General features: G+C 37.0%; 1 protein-coding gene across 5 annotated transcripts in view; it reads right to left on the minus strand.

Annotated features, from left to right (window-relative positions):
* MCHR2 (melanin concentrating hormone receptor 2) overlaps positions 1 to 15662 on the minus strand; it is a 28504-nt gene extending 12842 nt beyond the window's left edge. For 2 of the 5 annotated variants that reach the window (XR_005818737.1, XR_005818736.1), the window contains exons 1-5: positions 15529 to 15655; positions 15165 to 15280; positions 13346 to 13480; positions 13175 to 13223; positions 8676 to 8804 (exon numbers count right to left, since the gene is read on the minus strand). Coding sequence is in view for 3 of the 5 variants with exons in the window: in XM_040553315.1 (XP_040409249.1) it covers positions 1025 to 1234; positions 8676 to 8804; positions 13175 to 13223; positions 13346 to 13464 (507 nt within the window). In the remaining 2 variants the exon portion in view is untranslated. Of the gene's footprint in view, positions 1 to 1024; positions 1235 to 2993; positions 3645 to 8675; positions 8805 to 13174; positions 13224 to 13345; positions 13481 to 15164; positions 15281 to 15528 lie in introns of those variants that run through there. The other 3 variants (XM_040553315.1, XM_040553317.1, XM_040553316.1) reach the window with 3 other exon arrangements.
* Between the last annotated feature and the right edge of the window lie 1729 nt (positions 15663 to 17391).

The following is a 17391-nucleotide window of genomic DNA, read 5'->3' on the forward strand; positions in this document are numbered from 1 at the left end:
AAGGATTTTTTTTTTCCTCCAAACGGAATGATTAGAGTTACTATTATGTGCAAATTCTTTAGAAACATGAGAAAAGGCTGTCTTCTATCACATTACTCACATGCAAATACAAAACAGAGCTTTTGAAATGCACGTCAAAGGAAATGATAATTTCTTGCATATTTTTTTAACTGCAAGTTAACAAAATAATATTTCTGATATTGTTCATTAGTTTAGCTTCTGTATAATAGCCACATATTATCAATTTCAAAATTATTTTTAACTTTCAAATTTCTACTTTCTGCTCTCTGTTTTACAGCATTTTTTTCTCTCCCTCTCTCTAGTGACTACATTCCATTTCCATGTAAGCATGCTCTCTTATATGTTACTAGTTCAATAGCAACCATCCTCCCCATTTATCCTGGCTCGTAAGTCAAAAGTTGTCTCTGAATGTCCTCTTAAATGATTCACTAGTGCCTTGTGCAATGATGGGAAGATTGTCTTCTTCATGCTCTTTTACATACAAATAACCTCTTTGGTCAAAAATAGACTTTACTTTCCTGATCCTGGCCACTTTTTCCTTAAGATCAAGACCACAGAGAAGCTGTTTTTGAAATCTGCAGTTATGAAAAAAGCTAAAATTCTTGTTATACTCTTACTACATTTTAATAAAGGTTTTCAAAGATAACAGATACAGTATATTTCTGCAGATTGTCTTGAAGTCATTTTTTTATCTTACAGTGAAATGTTTAAAATAAATCTAGTTTCAGTGAAATCAAGTTGCACCTCTAAAGAGAATCCACAGAACAGTAACACTGGTACTGAGCAGGATCTCTGAAAGCTTTGTGCATGGCATGATGCTATAGCAAGACTTAAAATATTTCTTCCACCTCCACAAACACCAAAAAAGGAAACATGCAATTAAAAAAAATTATTAACCATGACCAGCAGCATTTCTCTTTCTTAAATTACTACGGATTTGCATAAACACAGGTATTATTGTCCTTGAATGAAAGGTACAGAATGAAAATCTGAAAGTATATACCTGTCCAAACTCATTGCAGTCATAATGGCACTGCATGTAAACTGGTTGCATGTGTCCAGGGAGGTAATGATGGTACAAAGAAGGCTGCCAAACACCCACTCGCCTCCACATGCCCATTGGTGAATGAGGAAGGGCATGCCGATGATATGAACCAAATCTGCTATAGCCAGATTGCAGATGTAGATATCTGGGATAGTTTTCTTCTGAGTTCTGCAATAAACTGGGGGACATGAAGACAATTCCTTGACATAGTTACCATATTGTTTCCCAAGGATGCTGCTGATAGAATGGACATTAAAACTGATCTGAACATAGGTAAGTACACTGCTGGAAAAAGTATTTTAAAGTCAGGGGACATTTGTCAAACCAAAGATATTTCATAATAAACATTTTAGGCTTAAAATACATATATACATATATATAATATGTAGATTATTCATAGCTTTGGTTTCCAGTGAAGTTTAATGGGCTATTTAATTTATTAACATCAGCACAATTATCCCTATTCTCCTTTGAAAACTATAAAGTGTTCAAAAGGAAGAAAGGCCTTATGGAGATAGAAACTAGCACAAATAGGAAGAGAGAGCAGGTGATCTGGTGATGCAATTAACCCAGAGTTGAATCGCTAAAAGATGCAGGTAGAACATTCTTGAGTGTTTGAGGTAAAACAGTGCTGCTAAAAGAGGAAGGGTCCTCCAAGAAAAAAATAATATGCGGTCAAATATTTAAGGACAGTCTCATAAAGTTTACACGTACATAAGGAACACAACTGAATTAAAACTGTATCCACAGTCTTCAACTAAGTACTAAGAGTCTGTTTTTTCCAGTTTCATAATGTATTATATAGTTTTTGTGTGAAATATATGCTTTCCTAGATTTATTTCCCAAACTCTAATCTCTATCTTAACACACGCTCAAATTTAGGCTTAGAGGAATGTTACACAGGCAGTTAAAAGAACTCCTGACTTTAAATTACCTTATTCTATACAAATCAAGGAAAACAACATAACATTTTTTAAAAGCATCAACATTAAAAAAAAAATTATTCACAGAACTTTATGTAAAATGTCCTTACCTACAGTGTTCGTATAGAAACACTATGGATTCCTATATAGATTCATACAGGAATCACGTTACCTAACTTCATTTACATATTAGACATCTAGCCTAAGCTATTTGTCTGGCCTCTCTCTCAGTATCTCTAATCCATTTACTATTTTTTTTGTTTGTTTTTCAACATGCTCCAAAGTACCAGTTTGCTTGTCACTTTCACTGAAAGACACAGAAGGATCTGCAGCTGGGAGAACTCCTCCTGGCCGCCCACATACCGCATTCAGAAGCCTGACTCTATGACCATCATTTCCTAAAAGGAACCATGTGAGAAGAGTTCATCATTTCATATTTTTTGTGTTACCTTCATTGCATGTTATAAACTCTGAAATAACTACATTTCCAAAGACAGAAATTTAAGCTAGAGGGAAGGAGCCAGACAAAAGTATTTATTTCTAACCTTTTTAATAAATTATCAAGTATGATTCACTGCCATCTGGTTATGATGCTGAAACCAAAGCCAGACATCTATAAAGTATATCTGTTGGCACTGACGACTAGAACTTGCGGAGAGAATGACGCATATGTAATCTTTTTCCTCTAATGCCTACAGCTTTGTGAAAATTAAAGGATGTAAAATCTCCAGGAAAAGCAAAGCCCCAAACTGTGTTTCCTGTAAGACATCAAATGGTACCATGATGTTCAAACACATAAGTTTCAGAGCATCTGAAAACTGCATGAACATGCCATTTAATTCACATTAATAGGGTAAATCATACAAAATGAGAAAAAACTTTCAAACTCTAAACAAGAACTTCGAATTCTGTACTCTCAGACTTTATGTTAAATTTAATTAACAAAGAATATACAGTGCACAGCTTATAGCTACCAAACTTCTGCCAAAAGGGAGTGCAAAGGATGGACATGGGAGATGTTTTTGAATACACATTAAATTTGGCCAAAATATTGCCTAGGTGTTTTGTGTTTAGCTGAGACATCCAAATGGAACTGCCCAAGAGGTGAGATCACAACTGAGGGTGAGTAAAATTACTACCTCGGCAGTTCCATGGATAATGTGATGGGAAATGTTGCAATACCCACTCTTCCATGCTTTACACTGAGGTTTGGAAAACTGTGCCTGTATAGAGCACATGCTTCCTTACAGATTTTTGTATAGTTCCCTGTACAGACATAGATCTTTTGTAGAAACCCCAATATTTAAATGGTAACCCATGCAGTAAACTTTATAACGTCAAATCATTTTGGCTACATTTTATAGTTTAGAACAGCTTCACATTTTATTAAGGCAGAGGTGCTTGTGCTCTGCCAAAAACAGTCCCTTTACAAAAACAAAACAAAACAAAACCAACAAGCAGACAGACAAAAAATCAACCAGGGATATAATAGCTATAGCCTCAGTTTCATTTTTTTCATTCTTTCAGTAATTTCTTCTATCTCACCACAAACTTGAAAGCTTCTCATCAGTTTCTCAGGCCATAGATATTAACTGGACAATTCTTTTCCACCCAAGGAAGAATAATTTGCATCTCTGAAACATCCAAGTATCTACCTATGAAAAATGTACAAAACCATAGCTTCTGTTCAGAAAAATCTGTGAATATGTCAAATCTGTAGCTAGTCCTATTCTCTGTTTAATTCTTCTTCTACAGATTAAACTCATTAAAAAATAAATTTGAATGATCCCAATCAATTACAAAAAGAAATGTTGAGCAGACACAACACTGTAATAATCTATGTGCTGGCTGTGAAAGCCACAACTTTGAAGAACATAATAAGTGCATTATATGTTGTCATCAGTCGTTATTTGTCCCCTCCAACTTCATTATGTATTGTCATCAATATTTATTTATCTCCTCCTAGACACAGATTCTTCACTAACTAGAAGCTTACGTGTTAATTTGCAAGTGATCTTCCAGGTCAAAGACAAGATGGTTTACAAATATCACACATCTACAAACACAAGAAAATACCCTTTCTTCAAATAGGAAGAGTGAACATGTCATGGTCTACAACAGCAGGTAGCACCAGCCTTAAGGTCATTCTCCTGTCCTCCCTACACTACAAAATCTGAGTGTTTCCAACTAACCAGCTCGAGTTGGAAGTGTTTTTTAGTTTCCAGCAGTGAGGTCAATCACTTCCCTGTGCTCTCAAGCTTGGAGTTTATCTAGACCCTCGGGCCCTGAAAATAGCAGGTCCAAAAGCTGCAGTCCTACACCTACATAGCACTATGAGTGCTGCAGAGAAACAGTACTCAGGGGGTAACTTTTCCTGTCTAAGACAGGTATATGACAAAGATGATATGAATTACCCTCAGTAGTGCCTCTCCATGGAGACCCAGGTGACTGGCTTGGTCAGTCAAAGTTATGCTGAAAAAAATTCACTCACATCAAACAGTTGTATAAGGCCTATAAAATTTTTGTAAGACCGAATCTTACTCTGTATCCATTATGAAAAACTGTACATAGAATTTACAGCCTTTCTATTCTACATGTTTGACTCCATGCCTTCTCTCATTACACCATACCTGACAATAAATAGTTCCAAGTAATTCAGCTATCTAATCTGTTGTATCAAAGATTAACAATAGCTATATGTTTATCCAAGATTTTTAGTCCAAAAATATATTACTGCTTAACTGAATCTCATAGTCAAGCCAGATAACATCACTTAAAGACATTTATGAGTTACTGTGCCAGTGTCATCATGGGAAGTCCCATATTTCTAGCATTACTTTTAAAAACACATATATTTATTGTATTTCGGAAACAAATAGAATCACAAAAATTAGAGTAAATTGTCAGCATACTGTTTCATTGCAGAGACTCTTAGCTTTTCCGCCTATGCTAGGCAAAAGAACAGAGCAGCTGGGGCATGTTTTAAGGTGCTGGGTACATTGTTTAACATAGTTTTTTTTTTTTTTCTCCTTGATTTAGGAAAACTAAGAACCTAAGATTGGAAGAGATAACCCTTGTCACAGCACAGAGTTATCTACTGTTTCAGGCAACCAAATTCTAACAGACCCTCTCATAACAAAGTAGTTTCATTGTAGAAATGATATTTTTAACTTCCTCTAATCCTACTGAAGGCAGTCACAGCATAACAGCACAACACTGCTCAGGAGAGTAGAAATCGCCTTCCAGTTATCAGCTTTTAATATCTGCTGAGTGGAGTCTGCACAATAGCCCTTCTACCAGTCTTGGCCTTCGTTTAAAGCCTTTTGGTGTATTTGGTCCTGATTTATAGAGAACAAGCATACACCTCTGAGACTTTTATTTTTATTTTTAAAACAAACTTAGATGAATTTTCTTAATTCTTCTTTCTTCTGGTTCTAGCAATTGTTCTTTTCTGTTCTTTTCCAGACTAAGTTTCTCTTTCCTGGAAACAGCTGGTAAGAATTGTATTTCAGGCCTTGTTGTGAGCCTGAAGAATGGCATTAGCAGCTCCCTTTTCCCTCCGGAAAGGCAGAGCCTTTATATTACATACATTACATCTGTGTGTGCCTCTCATGCAGATTTAGCCTACTGACAGCCCACAGCAATCCCAGGAGTTTTTCATCTGTTTTTTTCCCAACTGACAGCAGTGCTTCCTACTTATTATAAAAGAAAAATAAAATTCTGTGGCTTTGTGCTATTAAACATTGCAGTAGTTGTTTTGCTTTCATCCCTGTTCTATTCTTTATCTCGTTCTTTCTTTATGACAGTCTTAAACTCCATAACATCAGCCAAATCTCCACAGAGTATGCCATTAGGAATACCATTGACACAACCGTACACTTTACTCCAGATCTCTGAGGGAAGATAATAAATCTGACTGGCCCTACAATCAGTCCCTGAAAGTTCCAAGTTAACTTATTTCCCCTGAAAATCTTTTCTGAAAACTTGTTTCTTATTAACAACTCGAAGTACCATCCATACATTAACTATTTTTTTTCTCATCTTGTAATTCTTGAACTCCTTGGATTTTTCTTTAGCCAAATCAATATTTTTCAGCATGATAATATATAACATCTGATAACAAAATCTCTGATCTGAGTAGATTAGTCATGCTGTAGCACTTTCATAAGTTTTCTGGTCATGGCTTTACTTCCAGTGGTGAGTACAACTCCAACTGAAGACTCAGAATGCAAGTAATAAGTGCTGTAACACTTATTTGCAATCTCTATTTCAGGAAATTTTATTAAATATCTTATTAAAAATCAAGTTAATCTGAAAAGCTTTATTTATAGGTAATTCAGATTGTATTTGAATCCTTTTTTTTTCTTCTGCAAGAGACTATTTCTTCAAAATTTGAAGTTAGACTAATGTGGATGATTGGGTTTATCTGGATCACATTCCACCCTCCAAACAAAACCATAGCTATTCTCCCAGCAGCTGGTCTGCCAAAGTCAGTAGATTTATATAAAGCACTTGCTAGCAGAACTGCAGTTTGGGGGGCCAATGTTTGTAGGTTGCTGGGATGAAGTTTATCATATCCTACTGGCTGACACTGAACTCTTGCAGCGTTTTCTCCACCATTTTCTTTTTAATTTAATAGCAACATATCTCAACTCCCTCTATTATTCTCTAGGGATTAAAATAATTCACACATGGAGGGTCAGCTGAAAGTCATTGAATTAATAATTTTTAAATTAGATAAGTGCACGGGCATATATTACATGCAAGGTTTGTTATAAGGTTTAGTTATTCTCTCACAGTATTTTGCAGATAATATCATTTTAATTCACACTTTAAAATGTTTGTCCCTAGGTAGTAGTGTTGGATGTGGTGCTTAGGGACATGGTTTAGTGGGTAATATTGGTGGTAGGGGGATGGTTGGACCAGATGATCTTGGAAGTCTTTTCCAACCTTAATGATTCTATGATTCTATGATTTCTTACTGGGAAGTAAATAACTTGTTAACTAGAGAAAGAATTTAGCTTCTTTCTCTCTTAGAAGTGCTGACTCTGTAATGCTAAAAAACTTGAAATGTATACATGAGAAAATATGTTCAATAAAGAAAAAAGAGACATCTCTGAAGCAGAGTCATTGAGTAGAATCAAATCTGTTTGATGGAAGGTGGGAATTTGACACGGTTATTTTTCAAAATGTAGTTGCATTTCAAATATATATTCATCTACAGAGACTGAGGTTTGTGGTTGTCCTTTTAAGTGCTGGTAACTACCACATTAACTTTTTAATGCACTATTTTCAAATTCTTTTCCTATGTATAAATGTTCATGTCCATAAATTTGAATACTTGTAATTTTATTGAGCAAATATGGTTTAAATTACATTCTTTTTTTAAAGTCATTGTCTGTGTCTATTCCCTCTGTCTCTCATATTTGTATTTAAGTTAGACAAAGGCCTTTCACCAGGGGAAAATATCTTTGTTCTTTCTCAGTTTCCTTCCATTCTATTATTTTAGAGACTCTAAGACTGTTTTTTAGAAACTCATTGATTTTTTTTCTTCTCTATTCATTCATACATTTTAAAAGTCATATTGCGATCATGTCCATTTCAGACATACTGTTTCCATATTTGCTCTCTTCTGTGTTCAGACCATGAATTTAGTGCTCTCAACTGCACCAACCATCAGATTTTTGGTAGTTTCAAGGGAAATTTACTAAAGCTCAGGGGCTGACAGACACTCAGTCCTAGGCTGGCCTTTGGAAATCTTTCCTTTAAAAGCCTGTTACGTAGGGGAGAGGTCTATCTGTTGGAGTCTATCCCTAGCTGAGTGTGACATTTATTAGCTTATGCTCTCATATTTCTTTATGTTAATTTTTCATTGCAGATAATAGCCCCTTCTTCGTGATTCATGCTTGTGGCTGTACAGTCTGTGATTGCATGTGCCAGTTGGAAGACAATTACCTATTATATACAAAAAATCTCCTCTTAAAATTAAGTGACCAGAAGATATTTTTTTATTGTATAAAGGATGTTTGGGTCAGATTTTATGACCCAAAAATCTTTAGCAACTTCAGCAAATTTATCTTCTCAGAATACATCAAAAATATTTTGAGGTATAAATTCTTGTCATGTGAGAATACTTGACTGGCACTAAGGCCCTTGTTTCCAGAAGCAAGATGATGCTGGAAAAAAGTATTATGTTCTAGGAAGCTGCAGTAAATGGGCAAAAGGTACATGGAGCTCTTTCATTGAAATAATCTGAGGTAGAAGTACAGTTTTCAGTCTTAAAAAAATTCTTTAAAAATTGTAATGTCTGGTTAGTGCCATAACTGAAGTTTAAAGTCTTGTCTAGCCTTTTCTGGTGCCAGTAGGAAGATTGCTGTTAACTCTAATGAAAGTCACAGAAGACATTCATTTCAGTTTCCTTGAATGTGCTTGAAGTCAATCATGCACTTAAGTGTTTTCTTATAACAGAAAAGGCTAAGCAAGCATATATTACCTCTATCTGTTCTGTCTATAGTCAATTTATTTATCTATTTATTTATTTTAAATGAGAAGCAAGTGTTGATGACTAGAAGAAAGACGAATAACATGTTATACATGTCTTTGCAGAGCAATTCACTCCATTAGTGTGGTCATTGTTTATTTTGTTAAGCAATAAATTGTTTTATCAAATGTACTAAATTCCATACCTTATTATTGTGAACACAATGAGGATATTTCCAACTAAGCCTGTTGAACAGATAATTCCAATCAGAGAGGGAAGGATGATTGTCTCTGCAGCACTGATCACCTGGTAATGATGCTTTCCATTCCAAGACCTGTTGAAGAAGTCTGGTGTAGCATTTTGTAAGGAAGGCTGAAATTCACTCATTCTTCAGCAACATTAATACTTGGTTCTGCAGTAGCAAAATAAATAATTCATGGACTAATAATTTGAATATTATTATGTAAGTATACTATCTAAGTGTATATTACGGTTTAGCAGTTTTCTCATCTATAACATACATCTTTACATAAAGCACTAAACAAAATCAGTCTCAGTCCTTTACCTTTAAGATTCTTAATTGTCTAGATCTGCAATCCCATATTTCCTCAACTAAAAATGATATATTTTTCCATAGATAATTTTCACGCTACTTAGCTATGGAGCTGTAGCCTGAGTGTCTGGTTTATTTGTCTACTGCAACTTTGAGCTGACAGGATCTGAATAAGTATATAAAGGCACTCTGCTTAAAATAATTTAGTAAACCCTGCTGAGTCCAGCAACTTCAGATAACTGAAGCACAATACTGCCCTGCAGTTACTCCCATGCCCAATTAAAAAACAAATCAAAACAAAACAACAACAACAAAAACAGTAGATGAGAAACAGATCATTCTTCTGTATTTTTTAATCCTAATTTAAGACAAATTTGTATCTGTAGCAAGTTTGATCTTTATTTCAGTAAATACAGTATCTGTAAACATAATGGCAGCCTGAACTAAAAAAAAAGTCCTTTTTATAATGTAAAATTCCCTTATGTTTTTGAGAATAAAGTAGTCCTTTTACCAGATTTTAGTCTTTATGGTATCATGACTTGCTGCTCTTTAATAGCATCAAATTAATGGTAGCAGGTTTCTGCTGTTCAATGTGCAGGAAAGGCAATGGGTAATAGAGGCTTAATTTGTTTGCCCAAATCAGGTCTGGGAGGCTACCAGAAGTAGGAAAAATTAATGAAAGTAAAAGACAGGGACAGATTGTTTTTGAATCTAATTTAAAAATAAGTAGTCTCCTGTTGTTTACAGAGAAGAAACTTGCAACAACATGTTCCCTTAGTACAAATAGAGAGGTAATATTTACACTTGTATAATACATTTAATTCTGAGGCCACCACCAAGAACTTTACAGACTTTATGTTTCACAGCAAATCTGTGATGCAGAAAAGTGTTTTTTAATGGGGAACTACCATTTGTAGCTTATAAAGACCAAGTGAAAGGCATATGATCACAAAGACAGTTATTCATGTTGGTGAAGATAAAATAAAGCCAACTGCCCCAGTGACAACAGTTTATCTTCAGAAATGTTCTTGAAGTCATACATCACTAAGGAGTTTGTAAGTGTCATGGTTTTGGCTGGGATAAAGTTAATTTTCTTTACAGAGGCTCACACAATGCTGTGTTTTGGATTTTTGATGAAAATAGTGGTGATGACATACCAATGTTTTAGTTGTTGCAGAGCAGTGTTTGCACAGATCCCAGGCTTTTCCTGCTCCTGGCGCTGCCCTGCCAGTAAGGAGGCTGGGGGTGCCCCAGTAACTGGGAGGGGACATGGCCAGGACATCTGGCCAAGGATGGCCACAGGGATGTCCCACGCCATGTGGTGTCATGCTCAGCAATAACAGCTGGGGGAAAGGAGGAGGAAGGGGGGATGTTGGGGTGATGGTGTTTGTCTTCCCAAGGAACCATTCCATGGGATGAGCCCTGCTTTCCTGGACATCACTTAATAGTGAATTAATGCTTTGTTTTGCTTTGCTTGCACATGAAGCTTTTACTTTATCTAGTAAAACATCCTTGCCTCAACCTATGAGTTATTGCACTTTTAACTTTTCGATTCCCTTCCCCATCCCACCTGGGGAGAGTGAGTAAGCAGCTGTGTGACACTTACCTGCCTGCTGAGGTTAAACCTCAACAGGAAGTTAAGTGAACAACGGTAAGTAAGGAAGTGATGCCATCCAAAGGGACCTGGACAGGCTTGAGAAGTGGGTCCACATGAACCTAATGAGGTTCAACAAGTATAAATGCAGGATGCTGCACCTGGGCTGGGGAAATTCCAGATGTGAATACAGACTAAGAGAAGAACTCATTGAGACCAGCCCTGCAGAGAAGGACTTGTGGGTTCTGGTGGATCATAAGCTCGACATGAGTTGGCAGTGCGCGCTTGCATCCCAGAAGGTCAACTGCATCCTGGGCTGCATTATAAGAGGTGTGGCCAGTAGGTCGATGGAGGTGACTGTCCCCCTCTACTCTGCCCTCATGAGGCCCCACTTGGAGTACTGCATCCAGGTCTGGAGCCCCCAGCACAAGAAGGATGTGGAGCTGTTAGAGTGGCACCAGAGGAGGGCCACAAAGATGATCAAGGGGCTGGAGCACCTCTCTTACAAAGACAGGCTAAGAGAGCTGGGGCTGTTCAGCCTACGGAAGAGAAGGCACTGGGGTGACCTCATCGCAGCCTTTCAGTACTTAAAGGGGTCTTATAAAAAGGATGGAGAAGGACTCTTTACTCGGGTAGATAACAATAGGACAAAGGGGAATGGTTTTAAACTAAAAGAGGGGAGATTTAGATTAGAAGTCAGGAGGAAATTTTTCACTCAGAGGGTGGTGAGGCACTGGAACAGGTTGCCCAGAGAGGCTGTGGATGCCCCATCCCTGGAGGTGCTCAAGACCAGGTTAGATAAGGCCCTGAGCAACTTGATCTAGTGGGTGGTGTCCCTGCCTATGGCAGTGGGTGGAACTAGATGATCCTTGAAGTCCATTCCATTCCATTCCATTCCATTCCATTGAATATTATATATATTATAGCAAATGGTATATATATTATAGAAAAAATACATATTTTTCAAATAAGAAGTGATAAAAAATAAATTGGTTATTAGTGAAACCTCCCATTCCTAATAAGTGATTATTCTGGTGAAAATTTATGAACAAAAAGCTACACTGGGCTGAAAAAATATGTGTTTAGCTTCTACAAAGTAAATGACTGCTATTTTGTTTATAAAAAGAGGTGAGTTTTTCAGCAAATAAAAAATCATATTTATTTGTGTTTTAAAATGTAAGATTAGCACTTCATGAAAGAATTGGAAAAAGAATAACCATTTACATTAGTAAACAGAGCTTCAGATGTGACAGAGCAACTTCCAAGCTAACAAACCCTTCTTGCTTTATAACTATCTCAATTGATTTATTAAAGAGCATTGTTTTAGTATTTGCCTCCAACAAGACATTACCCTTCAGATTTCAGCAGAAAAGTAGAAAAAAGCCTTCTAATTTAATTAACATCAACCCTGAAAGGAGAGACTATTCAAAAGAGCAACATCATTTACTTTTTTAATTTTTTTTTTAGTGACAGAATTTAAAAACTAAAAGTTAATCCCTGAAACTTCAAGTTTTAATATATGTGCTCTGTATCCATATTTCCTTTGACAAGCTATTGCCACCCAAAAATGAAAATCTGAGTCAGTAAGGAAAACAGCACACCTAAGTTTAACCATAAAAGCAAAACCTGTATGTTTAGCATTGTGAAGATAAGAACATTGTGAAGATAAGATACATTTTATTGTCATGGAAAGAAATTTTGCACAATACAAAAGAAAACAAAACTTAAAAGAGAACAAAGTAAATAGAAAGGAGGAAGAACGTTTTGGAAAAGCGAAAGAGCCCTTAACTGACAAGTCTGAAGACCATAATTCAAGAGCAGAAATTTGAAATTTATGCAAACTTGTTTAAAGCAGATACATATGAATTTGTGAAATCCAGAAATATGTCAGGTTTCTGAAGCAGTCCAGAAAGCTGCCCAAGGAAGCAAGTGAGGATTCTGATGATCTTTACTGCATTGTTTTCAAGATGAGATCTCTAAACTCTGACTTTACAATGGCTAAAAAATATCTTTTCCTTTTTGTTGATGTGGCAACAAAGGTGGAGAAAATTTAGCTGGTTATTTCTCCAAGTTTTTTTCCAAGGAAATGGCTGTCACTTGCACTGAAATAAGCTATTCATCCTACTCTGATCAGACAGGATTTCATTATCTACTTCTGAAATATTGAAACACCCTCATTGCTTCTTTTCATATGCTTCCTCTAACATTTGTGAAGATTTCATTGTTAAAGATTCTTAAAAAAATCTGCCTATGAATTATTTAAAGTAAGTATGCTCTGAGCACTGTCAAGTGTCTAATCTCCCACCTAAGTAAAACTGTTTTCTTGTATCATACACCAATTTTAATGGGAATGCTAGGACTCTGGTGATGCTGGGATGCTGCTATGTTTGTCTATCTTGCCCATGCTTCCCCTGAATTTTTGTAACCTCTTCGATGTGAGCAACATGCCCTACATTACATGGCAAGAGGTTATAGTTTAAGCAGTTAAAGTAATTAGCAGCTGTGAGTTAACTCAAGTTAACTTGCTGGTACAGGCATGAGAGAAATGTCAGTTTACCTGTTTATCAACAGTGCCCTTCTTGTAAGTGATGTAATTTTTCTTATTTCTGTGAAGAAAAATAAGAAAAGGCGTGAGATTGTTCATAATCAGGAATGGGTTAGGTGTGGGTAGTTTTGTTCAAATGAAGAACAAAGGAGAGGGAAAGTAATTACACAGAGATCTACCTACTTGGACCAAGAACTGAAGAAGAAATTCAGACCATATCTGTCAGTTTTGTAAAGCATAGTTGAGACAGGCCCTTCCTGAAGCAATGTATGTGCTGCATACGGTAAGCACATCTGTACCATGATGGCAAGACCTGGGCTGGAAATGGAAGGTAAACATTACTGCTTACATTTAACCACTTACATCCACTGAGGCTAAATGTATGAAGCAGCACATATAAAAATCTGTGTAAACTGTTTAGGTATGACTGGAAACTGCATACTACCTATTACCTGGTCATAATACAGAGTTTGAGAATGACCAATGAACTGAACACGGATAAAATCAGAAAGTAGAAACAATCTCTGGCTGTCTTGGGAATATCCTGCCATTTTAACCCACTGAGATGGTCACAGAGCCAGGAGAATTGCTACTTCTATGTTCCCCTGTCCCCCAGCATCACACATACAGCTCCAATTTATCTTTGATTCACATAAGCAAACTGAAGGATGCAAATTCATATCCTAGCTAAGTGATATCACTTTTCCTTATCAAATGTAATCTTCCTTGGTCTTTGTGTGTGGTACACTACCTACCACTAGGAGAGTGAAGAAGCATTCTGGATGTCTCTCCTGTACAATGCATTTCTTTTGTCTGTGCTTGGCTGCTCATGCAGTATACTGCCCACCCACTTGGAGTAGCAAACTGCTTTGTTGTGGACAAAAACATCCTTATATTTTTTTGATGGATCCTTTTTTTTTTTTGGGGGGGGGGGGGGGGGGGAGTGTTGGAGAGGAATGCACTGATTAGAAAATGTTGCTTGGTATATGACATTTTCATTTAGTCACAGAATTTTACTGACATTCCAGCAAAAGATGCTTGGAGATTTCTATGTAAGACCAATATAAATTCAATAGAAGAACTGATTCCATATAATTTTTCAATAAATCCCTAACAAGTAGGTAGCTGGCATTACAAACCAGATGTTTACTTCTCTAATTCTGATAAATGAACCTGGGTTAAACTATTAAGGGAAGATGTTTTTCTTCCCACAATATTACTTGACTTCACGTGAGTCTGATATCAAAATGCATACAAAATAAGGCAACATGACAGGAGAAAAAAAATATTTAAGCATAATAACCCCGTTTGATTTTTAATCCTGATTTGAATGCAGTTATGCTGCACAATGGCCTTTGCAAAAACCCTCTGTATTTCATTTTTTGACTTGTTTTCTTTTGCAAAAAATTTGCTTCTTCTTCAATAAATAAAGGTCATGCTGACTTGTTCCAATGAGTAGAAAGGAATGGAAAATTATAATTCTTTTAAAAAGCTGAACTCCTGAATATAACTGTCACATCTCACAAATCTTTTCTTCATCTTACTGTATTCTTCTTTGTAAAACCACCATCCTAAGCACTTTGACTTAAATAGTGTGAGAGCATCTTGTTCTCTAGTACGAGCTTGCGTTTAGAGAGATGCTGATTTTCCCCACTCTCCCAGACAACTAACCTCTAATGATTCGTAAAGGCACACACACCTTTCCCCCAAAGACAGAGTTGGATTGATTGGTTGTTTTTAATTAGAAAGGAAAAAGAAAGAAATCCCTCCAAGTTTAGGAAACAGTAGCAACCTCGGTCCGGAAGCCCCCGCCCCGTGGCTGTGCCACTGTGAGCCCCCCCGGGGCACCTTCCTTCGCCCCTCCGCCCCTCCATCCCTGCACCCCCCTGCTCATCCTGTGGCACCCTCCCCGCCGTGTGCCCGAGGGGCTGCAGTGGCCCCCAGCACGCCCCGCTCCCGCTGCATCCTGCCGCACTGTGACCCCCTCCGGCTGGGAACTCACCTCTCATCGTGCTGTGCTCCTTAGTCTGCGGGCTGGCGGAGTCATCTTCGGCACGACAGGAGGAAGCAGCGCCTTGCTCCCAACACACAGCCCGAGGCTGTGCCCATCGCTGAACGCTTGCACAGAGTGTTAAATATGTTAAATATAAATATATATATATATATATTATATATATTATAATATATTTATATATTTATTTCATATAAATATAAAAATATATGTTAAATATAAAAACCAAAAACAAACGTACAAACAAAAACCCCAGCACAATATTTACCTTGGAGAAACAAACATACAAACAAGCAAATGAAACAATAAACACTCTCTGTGAATGTATTTTAAATATCAAAAGAAAATATGTTACCTATTTCACCATCTACTCTGTTTCACAGCACTTATATATCTATGCAGTTTTAAACCTCCCTGAAATATCACGGAGCCCTTCATAAGAAATCAGAAAGAAGAGCAGAGGGAAATGGCCATATCTCTCTAACATCATAACAAGAACTGTGGCAGAGTTGCTGAATTATACTAAACCACAGATGACTGGGCAGATCTGGTTCAGGCTTTTCAAATTATGGCATCTGTTTCTGGTTATGATATGCAAAGGTAGTCACCTAAACATTTTTTAAATTCCTCCTTACAGGAGTGTGTGAATGCATATTTTGACTCAACTGATAAATAGAGGTTTTTTTTTTTTTTTTGGTAGTGAATTTTCACAGTTTATATGCAATAAGTACATGAATTGAGTACTCCTGAAGCCAGGACATTGCAGCATTATAGTGCTGACAGATCATTCTCAGAACTGCTTTTCACACTTTAATGCAATTTTGGCAAAAATATTTAATATTGGTTGGAATTTATTTTTGCTGAAACATTCCCGATTTCTCCCACTTCAAAGACACATCTCAGATGATTTGATTTGGATTAACATCTCAGCTTCTGTAGGAAAAAAACCTTACCCAAACATTTTGAATTGCCTTTAAAAACCATACGATCCCTCTATACCCACTCAGAGAAGTGCAGCTCACATAGGAGTATGGGAAACACAAACTGTTTCAGTAGAGTTGACACATGAGAAAGGCTGCTATGAAAAAAAAGTCAGTTGGGAAAATGCTTTACATCCAAAGACAAGCGGAAGCCTCAAGGGTATATTCTTTAGTGATATACCCCTTTCTAGCTCTGGAAAGGAGGGTTTCTCAGATTGCCACCAGCTGCCTTTTCATGCCCACAACAGAGCCAGCCCAGTTGCCTTTAGCTGCCCCAAACACTTATGCTGGAGCTCACTGCTCCCTGACATGTGCCAGCACACCTTCAGGTGTCATCCCTCTCACCTGGTTCTTGTCAAAAGATTGGGGCTAGAAAAGTTTACCATTAAATGAAATTAAATGAATCTGTGTCAGTCTGGCAAAACCAGGTTAGAGAGGTAAATAATATGCATATCACTGGCACATCTGTGAGAAAAGTAACCTCTGGAAGGAGGGAAGCAATAGGCAGCTTAAGTGGTGACTGCTCCAGCAGGAAGGATCAGCGTGCTTTCTACTCTGTAGGCACAGGAGGGAAGCAAAGTGTCAGTCAGAGTACTCTGTGAAGATAAGTCCAAGTAAACCAGGAAAAAGTAGAGACAGATAGCCCAGAACAAGGACTGTAGGTCATATCTAGATGGTGGAGGCATCTGTCTCAGGAAGGAGAATCTTTGGGAAGCATGTTAGGGGTTGGGGAGAGACGAATGTGGGTCACTGTGGAAAATAAAGCAGAGACAGGCTTTCAGAAAAGAGTGTGGAGAAGTAGCCAATGCAGTCCTTAGACATACCAACATTAATAACAAGAAGAACAGAAGGAGATGAGATACTATCTTGATTTGGTGCAAGGAGCATTATGCCCTTTTCATGTTTTTACAATATAGCCATTACCCAGAAGATTCAAAAAAGCAGAATGACAACTTTAAACCCAGAAAACAAACACATAGAGAGAGATTTGGGGTGAGGGGGAGAGATTTTCTTTAGCAAGGAAAAGATTAGAAGCTTATCATGATGAATATCAACAAAAGGAAAAAAAATAGAAGTAAAAGCATTTTTTTTTCCCAGCAAACAGTAATGCAATTAAACTGACAGTCTGAAGACAGAATTAGAGAAAAACTACAATGGTAATAAGACATCAATTTGTAGCTAAGCCATAGGAACAACTTATTGCGTTTACAGGTATGATCTGCAACAACGAAACAACT

The sequence above is a fragment of the Cygnus olor genome, chromosome 3 (genome assembly GCF_009769625.2).
Source record: "Cygnus olor isolate bCygOlo1 chromosome 3, bCygOlo1.pri.v2, whole genome shotgun sequence".
Classification (NCBI taxonomy): Eukaryota; Metazoa; Chordata; class Aves; order Anseriformes; family Anatidae; genus Cygnus; species Cygnus olor.